Below are 19015 nucleotides of genomic sequence, written 5' to 3'. Positions count from 1 at the left end.
TCAGATGATCACATTTTTAATAAAACCAATTCTTCTAGTTTGAATAATTACTTTGCCTTACTATTTACATTAGTAAAGGAGAATAAAATGCCGGAGGTCCTGAGAAAATTAATTGTGGATTGGGCACAGGAACTGAATAAAATTAATGTAAGTAAAACAATAGTAATGAGGAAATTAATGGATTAAAGTGACCATGCCCCAAGACCTGACTATTTTCTTCTGAGGGTGTTAAAGGGAGGAGGGGAACACACTATAGATGTTATAACTATAATCCCTAGATGTAGGAGATATCTCTTTGAATTGGAAAATTGCATATAACACTCTGCTGTATCTTTTTTTTAAAAAAAGGACAAAAGAGGAAAATCAGTTCGGCCTAACATCTGTGGTGGGGAAATTGCTGGAGTCTATGATTAAGGATGGGGTAAGTGAACACCTTGAACATTTTCAGTTAATCAGCGAGAGCCAGCATGGATTCATGACAGATAGGTCATGCCTGACAAACCGCAATGAAGTTTTTGAAGAGGTGAATAAAATAATGGACTGGAGAATGTCTATGGATGTTGATAATATGACTTTCAGAAGGCAACTGATAAAGTCCCACATAAGAGACTGTTAACTGAGGCAATGACCCAAGTAAGTGAGAACAAATTACTGACCTGGCTGGGAAACTGGTTGCGTAGCAGGTGACAGAAAGTAGGGACGTTGGTAGGTACTCAGATTGACAGGATGTGATCAGCGTTGTCCCACAAGGATCTGTGCTAAGATCTCAATTATTTACATGATTTATTAACAACTTGGATAATGGCATAGAAAGTCATATATCCAAATTTGCTGATGACACAAAATTAGACAGCATTGTAAACAATGTAGAAAACAGCATAAAATTTGCGAAGGGATATTGATAGACTAAGTGCCCAGGCAAAATTGTAGCAAATCAAGTTCAATGTAAGCAAGTGTGAGGTTATAAACCCCGGGTTAGATCTAATTTGTAGTGTGAGCAGATTTGGGCACCGCACCTTAGGAAGGATATATTGACCTTGGAAGGAGTACAACGTCGGTTTGCCAAAATGATACCTGGAATTCAGGGCTTATGAGGAGACATTACACATAAATTGGACCTGTTTCCTCTCCAATTTAGAAGGTTAAGTGGTGATGTGATTGAGGTCTTCCAGACAGAAAAATACAGAGTAGATAATGATAAACTATTTCCATTGGTTTGGGACCACCCTCCCCACTAACCTATCACTATCATCCCCCACCTGCATCCACCTATCACCTTCTCAGCTACCTTCCCCCAGCCCCACTCTCCTATTTATTTCTCATTCCCCGTTCCTCCTACTCCATTCCTGATGAAAGGGCTTACGCCTGAAACATCAACTCTCCTGCTCCTCGGATGCTGCCTGACCTGCTGTGCTTTCCAGCACCACACTTTTCAACTCTGACTCTCCAGCATCTGCAGTCCTCACTTTCTCTGAGATCCTACATTCTATCAGCCAAGAGCATTTAGCTGTCCAAAAGATCTCAATGACATAAGCTTCTGACTTTGACAAAGGAGCATTCAGGAGAAAAAGCTAAGTTAAAAAATTGTGCTCATTTCTGGAAACTACTTGAGTGCATAATACAATGACAATAATTCAGATGTTCTCTGTGCAGATGCCACTGACATTGACTGTAATGGCTTTTACTTGGTGTGGTCATTCGTGCTTACCCTACCACATCACGTTTCCTCTTTGCAAAAGAGTAATAAGCAGAAAAAAGGCTAAAATTCACACAACACTAGCTTATAGTCCAACAGGTTTATTTGGAAGCATTAGCTTTCGAAGTGCTGCTTCTTCATCAGATGGTTGTGGAGTGTAAGATTGTAAGATACAAAATTTATAGCAAAAGTTTACCATAAGACATTGACATAGGAGTGGAAGTAAGGCCATTCGGCCCATCGAGTCCACTCCGCTGTGTGATGTAACTGAAATTATATATTGAAAAAGACCTGGACTGTTTGTTAAGTCTCTCATCTTTAGAATGAACATGTTGGTTTCAGTTCTTTCATATGTAAATTGCAGAAATTTTTTTAAGTTACATTCTCAAGAAAAAAAGGCAACTTGGTAAAATATCATCTTGAAACTATGGAGTCAGAATTTTACTGGACCATGGAATACAATTCACCTGGTGAATCAATTTTGCCCTCAATGTTTATGAAATTGCCAGCTGACAATAGGACAGTGACCAAAACAGGGCATGCAACAGAGTAACTCCTTGGCCACTGAGAATGCAGTAGTTAGTGACGACTGACAGTTAGCTACTAGAGTTATACTAGGATTTCAAACAGGAAATGGCTGCTGCTTATAAGCAAAATAATGAATTAAATCAAGTAATTTGACTGTTACATGTCATCATTCATTTTAAAGTGTCAAAATGTTTTTTGTCATTCAAGAACCGTTCTTCTAGTTTGAACAGTCCTGTAGTCTCTTCCCCCATTTGGTGACTCTCAGAGTGTGCTTACTTTTCATGTGGCAAGTCATCCTTTGGTTGAGAAATTGCATGTAATCAATATTACATTTTATTTAGCATATAGTTGAAGGTTTCTCACAAAATTATTGACAGATACTATTATCACAAATGTCAAATTAAAGGATAATCTCACTCTTTTAGTTTTGTAAAAAATGATACATTAAACAACCTCCAAACTCAATGATCAAGCAGGAACGCAAAGTTTCTGCAGATATTCAAAGCTAGATTTTCGACTAGTTTTCAGTTTGTCTGTGATTAGTGTTATACAACAGATCATTTTTGTAAATTTGAATAGCCAAACAAAGGATAACAGGATAGATGCAGTCAGATGATGTACAGGCTATACAAAATAGGGATTGTCCCCTCTACCACTTCTTTAATTTGATGAGATCAAACTCATATTACCACAGCTCTATTTGAATGACATGCAATTTACCTACAGCATACAGCTATAAGCCAAACTAAGCCACTCATGATGAATCTGTGTGCACTAAAACCCCAGTTCAAGAGAACGATATGTAGTAACTCTTCAATGAAAGCATTTCTAAATTAGGTTTGAACCGTCATATTTATTTTGATGAAGTCACATTCAATTAGAAGGATGAAGCAACTAAAGCATGCAAAATCTAGCTGTAAAGTTCTTAATTGCTTTTTGGGTTGAGATACAAATGGCCTACATGTATGCAAAAGGTTCCAGGTGCTTTGAATCGCTGAGTTTATTAGCCTTACTTTTGCTTGAGTAAAGCACTTTCAAGGGAGAAAATAATAAAACAAAATTGAGAATTTACAAATTTGCAGATATCCGAAGCTGTTAGCTGGAATATTATCCTTTTAGCCATGGGATATAGATTTGAATCCAACTTAAGATAGAATGTATAAAGATAGCTGAAAGCTGGTGACCATTTTAAATGAAAGGGATTCAGGCAGCCTGGATCCATTTTCTCATAATTATGAACATGCAGCATAGAGGTGCCCTCTATTTTACCAGCCATATTCAGAGTCAACAAAATAGATTTCCGCAAGAAGAGGGACAAAAAAGGTTAACAGCTGGATACAGACTGCAATTTAGGTATATTATGCAAAAGGGGTATACACAGTTGAGAAATTAATAAATGTGGCTCTTCAATGGCTTAAGGCTGTAACTATGCGATACTAGCAGGATTCACAAGTCTAATTCCTTGTCTGTGTTCTGTTAATTCATCCTAGTACTGCTGATGTACAAGACCATTAGAAATAGGAACAGAAATAGGCTGTTCGACCCCTCAGACCAGCTCCGCCATCCAATAGGATCATGGCTGATCCGACTTTCCTCATGACCCTCGATTGCCCTTTTGATCAAGAGTCTATCTCAGCCTTAAATAATGCATACAGAAGGGCTCTGCCCCAACAGCTCTTTGTGGAAAGGAGTTCCAAAGACATCAACCCTCAGGAAAAAAAAATTCTCCTCCTCTCAGTCTTAACTTGACACCCCTTTATACTGAGACTAAGCCCTCTGGTCCTAGATTCTCCCATGAGGGAAAACATCTTCTCAGCATTTAACCTGTCAAGCCATTTATGAATCCTATATATTTTAATGAGATCAACTCCCATTCCTTTAAACTCCAATGAGTCGGCCTTCCTGATTACCTGCTGTACCTTTGTGTTTGCTTTCCATGTTTCATATTCTGTTCATTTGTTCTCTCTTCCAAAATGAACAAACTTCGCATTTTCCCACATTATTGTCCAGTTGTCAACTTTTTGTTCATTTATTGAGCCTACCAATGTCTCTCTGTAAACTGTTTGTAGCCCTCTCATAACCTGCTTTTCCACTTATTTTTGTGTTATCTGAAAGTTGGACTATAGTACATTCACTTTCTTCCTCCAAGTCAGTAACGTATATTGTAAACAGTTGTAGTCCCAGCACTGATCCCTGCGGAACTTCACTGGTCACCCCTTCTACCCACATGCTGTTTTCCAACTAGCTAATTCTTCACCCATGCCAAACACTACCTCCAAAATCATGGGCTGTTCTCTTATGTCTTAAACTTCTGAGAGGTACCTTGTCAAATGCTTTCTGGAAGTCCAAATACAACACATCTACTGGTTCTCCTCTATCCATTCTGGTTGAAACTTTCAAAAAAACACTAATATATTAGTTAAACATGATTTCCCTTTCAAGAAGCCGCGCCAAGTCTGCTTAACTATATTATGAGTGTCCAAATATTCCACTATTACTTCCTTAATAATCAATCTCAATACATTTCCAACAACAGATGTTAGGATAATCGGCCTCTGTCACATTTTGCCTCCCCTCATTTTTGAATAGTGATGTCAAATTTATCTGTATTCTAATCCTCTGGTGCTTCATTAGAATCCAGGGATTTTCGGAAATTACAACTAATGGCGGCATGGTGGTTCAGTGGTTAGCACTGCTGCCTCACAGCACCAGACACCTGGTTCAATTCCAGCCTCGGGCGACTATCTGTGTAGAGTTTGCATATTCTGCCAGTGTTTGCATGGGTTTCCCTATGATGCTCCGGTTTCCTTCCATAATCTAGGGATGTGCACGTTAGGTGAATTGGCCATGCTAAATTGACCATAGTATTCAGGGTTGTGTAGGTTAGATGCAATAGTTAGGGGTAAATGTATGGCAATAAAGTAAGGGGATGGGTCTGAGTGGGTTACTCTTCGGAGGATCAGTGTGGACTTGTTGGGCCAAATGGCCTGTTTCCACACTATAGGGATTCTACAAATCTATAATGCATCCACTATCTCTGTAGATACCTCTTTTAGGATCCCAGGCTGCAAGCCATCAGGGACAGGGGACACAGCTGCCTTTAGCCCCATTAGTATGTCTAATCCTACTTCATTAGTGAAGGTAAAGATACTTAGTTCATTCTCTATATCCTTTACTATTAATGGGATGTTTGGGGTATCTTCCACCATAAAGACTGATGCAAAAGCTCTGTTAAACTCCTCTGTCATTTCTTTGTTTCCCACAACCATCTCCCTAGATTCATTTTCTAAGAGGCCTATGTTCACTTTGACCTCTCCCTTACTGTTTGGATATTTATACATTTTTTGTATATCTAGTTTGTATATTCCTCACTAGTTTGGACTCACAATTTATTTTCTCAGTCTTAATTATCTTTTCAGCCTCCTTTGCTGGATTCTGAATTTATCCCAGTCTTCAAGGCTATCACTGACTTTGGCCTCCTTATATGCTTTTACTTTCAACATAACACTCCTCTCAACTTCTTTGGTAAGGATGGTTGGTTTAACCCTCTCTTGGAATCTTTCCTCCATACTGAGATGTATTTTTGCTGAAAGGTCTAAGAGGTGCAAAACTTTGTTTCAACAGTCTTGGGTTAAAATGAAGATGATCAATAAAGGTACAAAGCAAGTGCACAGTGGTGTCAAATAAAAGCAAGATTTGGTTAGGCTATGATGATCTTGATGATTCAATAACTTGCCAATAGCTTCTATTCAGGCTTTCTCCAGATGAGGCTCTGAAAACTAGGTAAAAACAATGACTGCAGATGCTGGAAACCAGATTCTGGATTAGTGGTGTTGGATAAGCACAGCAGTTCACTGATGAAGGGCTTTTGCCCAAAACGTCGATTTTACTGCTCCTCGGATGCTGCCTGAACTGCTGTGCTTTTCCAGCACCACTAATCCAGAGGCTCTGAAAACTGCAAATTCGTTCCTTCAGGCAGTGAGGGAAAGAAATTTTGGGTGTAAGCAAGGGCAAGAAACTGCTCCCTTTATCATCTCAAATATTCCTTACCTGGGTAAGTACATGGTCAAGATTACATCACACAACTGCAGAAAGGACCAGTAAATAAATCTGGTACATACCCAGAGCTACCATAATAAAGCCACTGCTTAATGAAACACCAAATGACAGTTACATTGGATAGAAATAAAGGAGATCAACAGGTGGTGAATGGAATCAGCAGGGGTTAGTGTTGCAATTGTCAGCAAGTATAACTTACAAATTACAAAAAAATCCTCTTTGAACTGAAACCTCTTTGATCATGATATAAAGACCTGCCTAAAGGCCACATATCTTTCAGCTGATTATATAATCTAGAATAATGTATCTTAGAAAATCTGAAGCTCTTCACAACTTTTCTCTCTGGTTGCTATAATTAAGGCTGCTATTTCAATGTTCAGGCACTGATTACACAGCTTACACCGTCATAGCACGAGCACTACCTAAGATTCTTTTCAAACTGATCCTCACTACTTTCTCTTTTTCAAGGCACTGCAGGGCAGTGCATCATGAAAATGTTCTCAGGTACAATGACTTCACACCAAAATGAGATGTTCATGTCAATTTCTCAGCCATCAACAGGGTTAATTATTAATTTCTAATCTATCAGTGCCATGGCCAGATCTAGAAAACTAACAGTGTGATATAATCTATTGCACACAAGAGCAAACTTGTCTTCTACAACACCAGGATATTCTCAACACGTTTTATAACCAACACAGTATTGTTTGAAATAAAATGTTGGAAATACTCTCGTTAGCCAGCATCAGTGGAGAGAGACAGTTATGTTTCAGGTCAAAAGGACCTTTCCTTAGAATTGAAGACAGTAAGAAATGTGGTACCATGAAATTTTTGCTCTATAAGCTCTCCTGCTTTCCAAGCTATCACAGGCAGACCCTTTTATTCTTCTGGCCCTACCTCACCTTTTCCATTACATTTCTTACTGTCTTCAGTTCTAAGTCAACTTGACCTGAAACATTAACTGTGTTTCTCTCTACAGAAGCTCCGTGACATGTTAAGTTTTTTCCAAAATATTTTCTTTTTTTTTTGATTGCTAGCATCCACAGTACTTTTGTATAGCCACTTGTCAAGTATGATCATGTAAATGTAATTTTGCAGCCAATTGGCATATATCAAAATTCCAGTAACAGCAATAAAATAATGACCAAGTAATTTGGGTAATTGAATGTTAATTACTGACCAGTGTACTGGGCTGAACTTTTCTGTTCTTCCACAAATGGTTTTGTAGGATATTTTGCATCATCTCAGATGGCCAATGGAGACTCAGTTTAACATCTTATCCAGGAAACGATGCAATGCTCTAGCTGTACTATCAGCCTTGTTTATCTGTCCACTCAAGGAACCTGAACTCAAACCCTCTAATTTAGGAGCCGAGTTCTGTCACTGCATCATAGCTGGCAAAAGGAAAAGGGACTAGGAGCAATCAAGGCAACAGTCTGAAGAATTAGCAAGGTATTCTGCTAACAGTTTGGAACTGACTAAACACTATATTATAGTGCTGAGGACAGGCTGGACAAACCACAATCAGATTAAAACAACACAAGCATGGACCAATGATCAAGAAAGGTCATAAAAAAACCTTGGTTACTTTTAGAATGAAAACAGGCAGGCAAAATGAGGCAACAAAAGCTGAGGAACATAGGAAGACACAGCAATCATTGGTGCCCTTTATTGCAATTTTCATTTCCACATGATCTAGCTCAACCCAGAAGCATTATGTATCGACATTCACCCGGCTAAAGATTCCGATTTCAGGTTATAATCAATTTTATGTGACAATTGGAAGGGAAAAGAGAAATGTTACAGCTCTAAACTTGATATTTTTCCTCATCTGCTACATATACATTTTGTTTATCAATAGCCAATTGTATATCTGTGCATTAAAAAGATCTCAAAGGAAACAATAAAAATAGAGCAGTCCAAAGTATAAAAGTATCATAGTCAGTTATAGTCAGGCACAAGTGCATACACAGCGTGTTGGATAACAAACACTTCAGGAGTACCACCTAACAATTCATTACTTCAATTCATCACTTTCCTTCCCTGTCACTTCAGACACCAATTCTTAATCAGATGACCCAGCAGTGAAACAGTAAGCCTGGACCACCAAACAGGGAGGGTGGGACATTAAGCTTGGGATACCAAATGCCTCCACAGCTTTAAAAATGCACTGGAAATGTGCACTTGTACTTGTGAGGCAAATTGCACCCGATGTCATGCAGCTGTTTGTTCATGCAATGAATATCCACTGCAAGGATCCTGAACATTAGATCAGAAAATCAACAGTACCAATCTAACATTTATAGTGTCCATTTTTAGTCTCAATACTCTAGTCAATGATCTCACTTAACCTTACTCATATGAACACACCTTCAACTTGAGAAAGGACGTGCCATCAGTGTTATTTAAACGGATCATCAAATACTTTGCAGTTTCTACACGTAATTGGTGCTTTCTTTAGCAATGCGAAGGTTTACAAGGAATGCTGTGATAGGCACTGAAGTACTTTGTGCTGACTTCAAGGGTTCTGTCCAAACCAGTTGCTTTCAGAAGAGGGAATTCAAACATATTTCCCTGAGAATGTTGAATAGCTTGGAAGATGATGGAGGGCATGTTGAGTAAGAAAAGCTGCTAGAAGAGGGAGAAAAAGATGGAAAAAAAGAAGACTCTCAGTGGGAGACCATTCCACCCAACACATTCTGGAACGAATTCTCCCACCAGAGCCTCAGTGAAGAACCACAGATGAGATGTAGGTAACATTAGTCAGAACACGCTTGCACTATGGCATACAAACTTTAGTTCTTTACTTAAAGAGAAATGTAATTATATTGGAGGCAATTCAAAGGAGGTTCATGAGATTGATTCCAGAGATGAGGGATTTGTCTTGTAAAAAGATTGACCTTTTCTTGGCCTATGCACTGTGGAGTTTAGGAGAATGAGAAGAAATCTAATTAAAGTACAGAAGATGCTAAAGGGGATTGACAAAGTAGATGTAGAAAGGATATTTCCTAATGCGGGACAATTTAGAATGAGCAATCACAGTTTTAAAATTTAAAACAAAGATGAGGAGAAATTATTCCATTCAGAAGGTTGAGGATATGTGGATGCTGAGACATTGAGTAAATTTAAGGAGGAGGTAGATTTTTATTTTGTAACGGGTTAAAGAGCAGGCAGGAAAGCAGGCAGAGAAGTCGAGTCAAGGCTGAGATGAGATCAGCCATAATCGCATCAACCAGTGGAGAACGCATGAGGGGCTTTTATCCATGTCTGCTCCTAGTTCTTAAGTTCTTATGTTCAGAAAGAATATTCCCTCATCTTTCACCTGCAACAGCAAGGACTATAGTGGATCAAGAAAGCAGCTCACCACCATCTTCTCCAGGGCAATTTGGGATGGTCAATAAATGCTGGCCTAGCTAGTGATACCCACATTCCATAAAGGAATAAAAAAACTCACTGATTTTCTTGCACTTGCTTCTTTCTCACTAGTGCAAATTGCACAGAGCCCAAGGTGACAACTATGGTGTAGCAGCAAGCTCACTGGAATAGTAATTCAGATATCCATGCTAATGATCTGGACAATGGTTCAATTCCCATCGTGGCAAAACATAGAACTTAAATTGAGTTTAAAATCAAAAACTGAAATCTAGCCACATTGTCAATGGCTATGTGGGCAATAGTTGTACTAAATTTATTAGTGCCTTGCTTCTTCTGAGCTGAAGCCAGACATATTTACAACATTCCACAGGTTGTTATCCACTGTCCGTAAAAACACAAAAAATAGGAACAGCAAGAGACCATCCAATCATGGATAACCTTGTGCTTCAAATCCATATTCCCGCTAACTCTCCATAGTCATTGATTCCCTCAGATTCCAAAAATATGTACATCTTAACATTCAGTATATTCAATGATGGTGTCTCCACAACTCTTGGGAGTAGAGAATTCCAAATGTTCACAACCCCTTGACTGAAGCTGTTTCTCTTTATCTCAATTCTAAATGATTATGGCCACTTAACTTGAAACTGTGCTTCCTTGATTTATATTCACAGCTAGAGGAAGCAATATCTCATTCTCTAGTCTGTCAAATCCCTTTATAATGTTGAATGCTCCAATCATAAGACCATAACAAGCCAGGGAACTATAGACCAGTGAGCCTGACCTCGGTGATGGGCAAGTTGTTGAAGGGAATCCCGAGGGATAGGGTGTACACATATTTGGAAAGGTAAGGACTGATTAGGGATACTCAGCATGGCTTTGTGTGTGGGAAATCATATCTCACAAATTTGATTGAGTTTTGTGAAGTAACAAAAAGAGGATTGATGAGGGCAGAGTGGTAGATGTGATCTAAATGGACTTCAGTAAGGCATTCAACAAGGTTCCCCATGGGAGAGTGATTGACAAGATTAGATTTTGTGGAATACAGGGAGAACTAGCCATTTGGATACAGAACTGGCTCAAAGGTAGAAGACAGGGGGTGGTGATGGAGGGTTGTTTTTCAGACTGGAGGCCTGTGACCAGTGCAGTGCCACAAGGATCTGTGCTGGGTTCACTACTTTTCAACATTTATATCAATGATTTGGATGTGAGCATAAGAGGTATAGTTAGTAAATTTGCAGATGACACCAAAATTGCAGGTGTTGTGGGCAGCGAAGAAGGTTATCTCAGATTACAACAGAATCTTGATCAGATGGGCCAATGGGCTGAGGAGTGCCAGATGGAGTATAATTTAGATAAATGTGAGTTCTGTATTTTGGGAAAGCAAATCTTAGCAGGACTTATACACTTAATGGTAAGGTCCTAGGGAGTGCAGGTTCATAGCTCCTTGAAAGTGGAGTCGCAGGTAGATGGGGTAATGAAGAAGGGGTTTGGTATGCTTTCCTTTATTGGTCAGAGTATTAAATACAAGGGTTGGGAGGTCATGTTGCGGCTGTACAGGACATTGGTTAGGCCACTGTTGGAATATTGCGTGCAATTCTGGTCTCCTTCCTATCGGAAAGATGTTGTGAAACTTGAAAGGGTTCAGAAAAGATTTACAAGGATGTTGCCAGGGTTGGAGGATTTGAGCTATAGGGAGATATTAAACAGGCTGGGGCTGTTTTCCCTGGAGCGTCGGAGGCTGAGGGGTGACGTTATAGAGATTTGTAAAATCATGAGGGGCATGGATAGGATAAATAGACAAAGTCTTTTCCCTGGGATGGGGGAAGTCTAGAACTAGAGGGCATAGGTTTAGGGTGAGAGGGGAAAGATATAAAAAGAGACCTAAGGGGCAACTCTTTCACTCAGAAGGTGGTACGTGTATGGAATGAGCTGCCAGAGGAAGTGGTGGAGGCTAGTACAATTACAACATTTAAAAGGCATCTGGATGGGTATATGAATAGGAAGGGTTTGGAGGGATATGGGCCGGGTGCTGGCAGGTGGGACTAGATTGGGTTGGGATATCTGGTTGGCATGGACGGGTTGGACCGAAGGGTCTGTTTCCATGCTATACATCTCTATTACATGACTCTGTAAGAAATAGGAATAGGCTGTTTGGCCTCTCAAGAACGCTCCGCATTTCATTAGGATCATGGATGATCCAGCATTTCTCATATCCACTTTTCTGTGTTTTCCCATAACCCTCAATTTCCCCATGCATCGAGAATCTATCTCACTCCAATTTATCCATTTCCAAGACTGCCAAAACCACTAATAACTCCTTCTCTTTCAATATTCGCTCGTTCAAGTATATCACACAGTCTCCCTCCCCAATATGTATACCCACATTGTCGTCTCTACAGTAAGCTGATGCAAAGTACTCATTTGAATCCTCAGCTATATCTTCCAGTGCTACACACAGATTACTACTTTGTTCCCTAATAGGCTCTACTCTTTTCCTAGTCATTCTCTTGCCTTATTATATTTATAAAACACTTACAGATTTTCCTAACGTTATCTACTGGTGTTGTTTTCATACTCTGCCTTTACTCTCCTGATCTCTTTTTTCAGCATTTTCTGCAACACACTTTATACTCCTCTGGGGCTCCACTCATTTGAGCCTTCTGGACCTAGCATAAACTTCCTTTCTCTTCTTGTCCAATCTTGTATATCCTTTGACAACCACGGTTCTCTAGACTTGTTGGCCTCACCCTTCACCCTTATGGGAACATGTTGGCCCTGCACGCTCACTATCACCCTTTTGAATGTCTCCAACTGCTATCACGTGGATTTTCCTTCAAATAGCTGCTCCCAGTTCATTTCGGCAAGATCTTGTCTTATTTCATTAAAATCAGCTTTCACCCAATTCGGTTAGTTCCAGTCCATTGTCTCCCGGAGGTTCATTGCATCGCCTCCAACAAAAGTATTCTATAAGTAGAGGCCAAAATTACACAGAATATCATATACATAGTCTCACAAAAATCCTGTAAAATTGTAACAAGACTTTTTTATTCTTGTACTCCAACTCCCTTGCAATAAAGGCCAATGTCATGTTATCCTAATTGTTTCCATTATTTGCATGCTAAAATGTTTTTCTTTCTTTTATAAGTACATTCAACACGCTGTGAAAATCAACATTTAGAAGTCTTTAAAAAAATTTATTCTGACTTTCTATTCTTAGGACTATTGTAAGTAATCACACATTTGCCCACAGCATTGCATAAATATAATTTTGAATTGTTGCCCACTCACTTACCATGTCTCTATCTTTTTTCAGCTTCTTTATGCTCCCCCCCCCTCCACACACACACTAATTCCTACCTAGCTTTGTCTTGTTGGCTAGCTTTCATACGTCACAGTTTCTTCGTCTAAGTCATTCGTCTAGATTGTACATTGCTGAGACCTCAACAGTAATCCATGCTCTCTCCATCAGTCACAGTCAGCCAATTTGAAAATGACCCAGCTATCTCTATCTGCTTCCTGACTGTCAACCAAGTCACTACCCATCCTAATACCTCCAAATACACAAGGCCTTATTGTGTGCATTAAATATTTGTGTGGCATCTTATTGAATGGCTTTTGGAAATCTAAGCATTACTGGTTCCTCAAAAAGTTGTAATAAATTTGTGAAACAGGATTTACGTTTTATTAAACCATGTTGACTTTTTCAAATTATGCTATACTTTTCTAAGAACATTGTTAAGACTGCTATTTTCCAATGGATCTTTTGCTATGGCATTACCAATTAACCTTAGCTCATTGCACAATATTAGATCTAAACTAGCATTAGCCCAAGTTGATTGGTAATCAAGAAATCTGAGTGCTCTAGGAAACGGTCATAAAAGTATTTTACAAACTCATCTTCCAGGCTATCTTGCCCATTTGATTGGTCTAGTCAAAACGAAGCCTGAAGTTTCCCAAAATCACCACATTGCTTTTGTTGCAAGCTCCAACAACTTATTACCACAAATTCTATCCAATGGTATAACTGCTGTCTGGAGCCCTATAAATATGCCACAGGTCTTTTCTGATCTTTGCTATTCCTGCTTGCAACCCATAAAGACTTTTTTTTAAATTGTGCTAAGATTATTTCTCACAAATGTCCTCATATTATTCTTTTCTAGAAGGGATACTTAACCTCCTTTCCCATTTTGCTGTTCTTTATGAAATGTTGTGTGTCCTGGGAAAATTATTTCCCAACCTTATTCACTTTGTTCTCAGAGAACACAACAAGACTCATGATTCACAGAGCTACTCAGTCTCATGGAGAGGCGTCTCAACAATCCTCGCAATTTGTCTGAGGTCTTCTCAAGATTCTGTGATCCCCTTTGCACACTGCAATCCGTGGCCGTGATGCCAGCAATCTCAGCTTCCATTGCGGTCATTAAGATATTATGTGGCTGAAGCTGCAACATTAGTCATCTGACTCTGCATCATGGTTGGGTTCACCATTGCGCAAAGTTTGACAGTACCTTCATGTCTGAAAGGATGAGGCCCAAGTTCTGTGTAAAACCTTGTGCCAAGGTAGTGCTGGACTCTCACACATTCCTTAACACTGACCACTAGCCTATTGGCAGATTTCCCATGCACCAAGCTTTTCATTTCATATCCAACAATCAATATCTTTGTCGAAAGTCTCTACGGTTAAACTCATGTGCAACCTCTTGCAAACTGGCACCTACTAGCCTGATTGTAGTTCATTCATGTCCACTAGCTCACTACGTGCAGACCGCACTACAATATAGCATCTAAGTTAGCCTGAGCCTAAGGCTGCAAATGTAGAACTAATTGACAATACTGTGCCTTCTCATTTCTCTCTGCCTGGTATTCTTTCATTCATGGCCAAGCTACACTTCTCAAGTACCCGACAAGGTAAAGGCACAAGAAACTTGTACATTAAAAGAGTGTGTGATATGAGAATCATATCCCCAAGTGGGATACGAAGAGGAGGACTGGGAATACCGTGAGCATAGTTATCTGCAACAGTTTCAATCCTGCTGCTGGCCATGGTTTCAGCAATAATGGAGATCAGTGCAGTCTCCTTCAAGGAGATTAAACGTGAACCTTCCCTCCTTTTAGTTGCAGTGGACATTTTTCTTCTATTTGATTGATTCTTTCATGGGATGTGGGTGTCATTGGCAAGGACAGGACTTGCTGGAAATTAAGAGTCAACCACATTACTATGGATACAGACACATGTAAGCCAGACCAGGCAAATACAGCAAAGTTCATTCATTCCCTAAAGTACATGAGTGGATCAGATGGGTGTTCTTCACAGTCTTCATTACTGAGACCAGCTTTCAATTCCAGATTTATATTCCACCAGAAGCCATGATGCAACTTAGATAGGACTTTGCTTGCATATTAGTTAGTTCATAGACATTACCACTACACTACCATTTCTAGTCTTGGGTTATATGCAACTTGCACTGTTAAGAAACAGGGAGTTGTTATTGAATAGTTGGCAGTGCATAGGAAATGAGAGATGTGAATGTGCTAATGGAAGAGAGATCACTGTGAAGCGCATGATCACAAAATATAAGGTCTAATTGATAAGAGTTTGTTGATAAACATCAATAGGGATGTAATGATTTGAGCAATGGCTGAGATGGCTGGCAATATAGCATTTAAATTTGCATTTTCTGACATTCCTCTGAGGTTAATGAACTTCTTATGGCAGTGCCCAGGTCAAGTGGGCTCAACTCCTGTCAGCAATCTCCATTGCAGTGTGCTGGCGCTGCCTTTTGACAGTCTGTCAGGTGGGTCGTAGAATCATAGAGATGTACAGCACGGAAACAGATCTTTCGGTGCAACTCGTCCACACCAACCAGATATCCCAACGCAATCTAGTCCCAGCTGTCAGCACCCGGGTCATATCCTTCCAAACCCTTCCTATTCATGTACCCATTCAGATGTCTTTTAAATGTTGCAATTGTACCAGCCTCCACCACTTCCTCTGGCAGCTCATTCCATGCACATACCACCCTCTGCGTGAAAAGGTTGCCCCTGAGGTCTCTTTTATATCTTTCCCCTCTCACCCTAAACCTATGGCCTCTAGTTCTGGATCCCCCACCTGCCATCGCCCTGTGCTGGTGGTCTGGGAGCAGGGCTGGCAGCATCAGTGGAGAGAGAAAAGAGTTAATGTTTCAAATGCAATGGATGCTCCTTCTGGCTGTAAAATTATGTTTTTTATGCTGTTTATAAAGAAGGTGGAGAACTGAGTGGAACAGATGGTGAGAGTCCTCCACAGCAAAAGACAAAGTAAGTGCTGATGGTAGCAAAAGAGAGATTGAGATGCAAAGTAAGTGTTAATGATAGCAGAAAATGAGTCAGCTTTGCTGAGATCAAACCATGCAAAGATAGCATGGAGGATAATCAAAATCTAAGCAGCACTTTGTAGCCTTCAGGACTTAACATTGAGTTCAATAATTTCAATAACATTGTCCTCCATTTTGATAACAGCCCTCCAAATGCTCGAAATCACTCACATAAACATACAACATAAAGATGACCAGCTACCTGCATCGGAATCAACCAGCTTAACATTAATTGTGCATTACAACATCTGCTTATGACAATTTTCCTACTTCCACCTTCCCTGAGAACCATTGAGTAGATAGCGTAAGAACTAGACATTCTCACCTCAATAATTTATTTCATGTCGTCCCCAAGAAGCAACTTAAATATTAATGTGTGCCTCAAAGCCAGCAAAGTACTGAAAACTTTGTGTGGTCAGTTTTGAATTTTTTGAACAGAAGTCGATACATGTTTAAACCATACAGAACAAAATGTAGCTCTAATTCCTGATTTCTGCTGAATTGGTGCGTCAGCAAATACAGCATTTGGGGCATAATAGCATGCCGCAACTGCACTGAAGGGCTTAAAAAAGGAAATCAGTCAGGACTACCCAGGTTGATTGCTTTCCATTGACCACCATGAAAATAACGAGTCAGGAAAAGGCCTTTCTACCACTGATATTGGAAAGAACTAGAGCCACGTTACCTTTCACAGCCAAAAATTCTGCCTTGGGTTACAAATGAAGGATGGTCAATTTGAGCAAAGCATTTAAAGGCTGCTAGCAAGCAAATAACTACGTCCTGCACATGTCAGGTCAGAGAAAAGAAAATGATAAGCAAATTGGATTGCATTTTTAAAAAAATCACTTTTTCTCTGTTCGCTATAGGAACTATCACAAACAAGGCAGATACAGGTAATATCAAACTAAAAGATTAGAGACTAGCCAGGTTCACGAAGCCAGGCAAGCAGTGCTGAGTAAACGTCATGAGCTCAGAATTGGGTTATTTCATAGTAAATAATGGATAGCAGGTAGGTGTTAAAGTCAGACTGACAGGAATAGGTAACATTTCTAAACTGCAGGTTTTTTACCACTGGTACTCTTCAAATTTCATCCAATATTAAAACATCTCCACATCCAGGCATTTCTGTGTAATCTCTGGTCTTGCTACTCCATCTAACAGCTCAACACTGATGCAAATTAGGCTGCAATTATTTTAATATAATGTTCTACTTACATTCAAAATTCATAAGCCAGCAGCCAGAGACGATCCCCATCAAACACTTCATGGTAGAGAGAGCCTGATCATTGGGAACAATAATGTGCGTCACTAAAAAGCAAAATCAAAAGCAAAACACTTGGTTAAAAATACCTTCAAACAAACTAGAACATAACAAATCATTATCTTTCTTTCCCTGTGAACTTCAGTTTGCAGGTCAGGCTCTGATAATTCAGATAATAGGATTTGTCCATTCATAAAAGATAAAGTGAAACAGCCATGACAACCAAGCCAAATCACATCAAGGACAAAGACTTTTAAACCACTATCTGTCATTATATTACCTAATTAAACAGTGATGTGCTGCAAAACTTCCATTTTAAAAATAGTTACTGGTTTGTGCTGAGATTCTAACAAGTGTCAAAGTTCTGGGTTTAAGGGAATAAAAATGAAGTCACATCAACAAAAATATCAACTTTTCCTCCTGCTGTGTACAACCTGTGTCAGCTGCACATCATTGATAGTTTTATCCTTGAGCTAGAAGACAGAGACCATTAGCTCTATTGTAGCACATTTGCCCATAATAATGCATCTCAAGAATAGTTTGATTTTTAGTCCTATAGATTAGTGAAGCATCTGGATGAATCACTTTTCACGAATAGTAATCTGAATATCAGGCATAGTCTCAAGATTTCTATCCAGCGCAGGATTAAATCAAGAGATGGAGCCACAAAATATTTAATAGCATGGCTTATTCCTTTTATAACTGGTGTAAATCTATATGTTAAATCTTCCAAATATTTGGCATCCAATATATTCTATAGATAATTGTCAACTTTTCTTTGCGGAAGTCATTTGTTACAAATAAAATTAACAGAAAAAGTTTGAATTACAATGTGTTAAATTCAGCAGTCTCCAAAGGGTGATACCCAACTATTTTAAGAATGGACTATTTTGTTGCTGTAACTTAACATGCTCAGTACCAACTATTTAAAGATGTTTGTTCAATTAACATTTTTACTCATCTCTCAAAATATCTGCATACACTCGGACTTCCTTTCCTTGATCCAAATTGTTAACATGCCAACTGACTATCAGCACAACATTTAAACAAATGACAAAAATTTGTAGTTCTAAACCTTCTTTTATGAGTTCAGCTCATCCTGAAATTACACAATAAAGTACTTTTGAAGTGAAATCACTGTTGTAATTTAGTAAATGCTGTGCTCAACAAGTCCTACAAACAACAGCATGATAACTCAACTATTTACCTGCTCATTTAGGTTGGTTGAAGGGTAAATATTGGCCAGGCCACCAAAAGAAACTTCCATGCTCTTCAGGATTGTGCTGATTTGTACATTGTCCGGGGAGTTAAGTCAGATGTCCAGTTTAACGTTGTTTGTGAAAGATGATAGCTCCAATGGTATAACATTCCATCAGTAATGCACTGGAATGTGGACTTTATGCTCAAGTTTCTGGAGTGGGACTTGAACCAACAACCTTCTGACTCAGTGGCAAGATTGCCAACAGCTGTGAAGTCTGTGTTGACACAGAATCTTAACAAACAGAAGGAATCTATTTGGTCTCTGCCGACTTTCTGCACAGCAATCCAATCTGCCCCATGCCCCAATCGGTCGTGGTGGCCCTGCTCATTTATTTCCCTTAAGTGCTCAGCCAATTTCCTTTTGAAATCATTCATTGTTTCCACTTCCAACATCTGGGCTCCAAGTTATAATCACTCACTGCTTTAAAGTAAGATTTTTTTCAGTTCAACCCACAACTTTTGCTCAAAACCTTAAACTCA

General features: G+C 39.3%; 1 protein-coding gene across 2 annotated transcripts in view; it reads right to left on the bottom strand.

The window, feature by feature from the left end:
* Positions 1 to 19015, bottom strand: part of bard1 (BRCA1 associated RING domain 1) — a 176862-nt gene that overhangs the window by 11579 nt on the left and 146268 nt on the right. For both annotated transcript variants that reach the window (XM_043693340.2, XM_043693343.2), the window contains one exon: positions 17230 to 17322. In XM_043693340.2, the coding sequence (XP_043549275.2) occupies positions 17230 to 17322 (93 nt within the window). The remainder of the gene's footprint in view (positions 1 to 17229; positions 17323 to 19015) is intronic.

The sequence above is a fragment of the Chiloscyllium plagiosum genome, unplaced genomic scaffold, assembly GCF_037043375.1.
Source record: "Chiloscyllium plagiosum isolate Xiang-an unplaced genomic scaffold, Cpla_swu_hap1 HiC_scaffold_7, whole genome shotgun sequence".
NCBI classification, from domain to species: domain Eukaryota; kingdom Metazoa; phylum Chordata; class Chondrichthyes; order Orectolobiformes; family Hemiscylliidae; genus Chiloscyllium; species Chiloscyllium plagiosum.
Note: the sequence above shows the minus strand (reverse complement) of the source record. Positions and strands in the feature narration are given on the sequence as shown.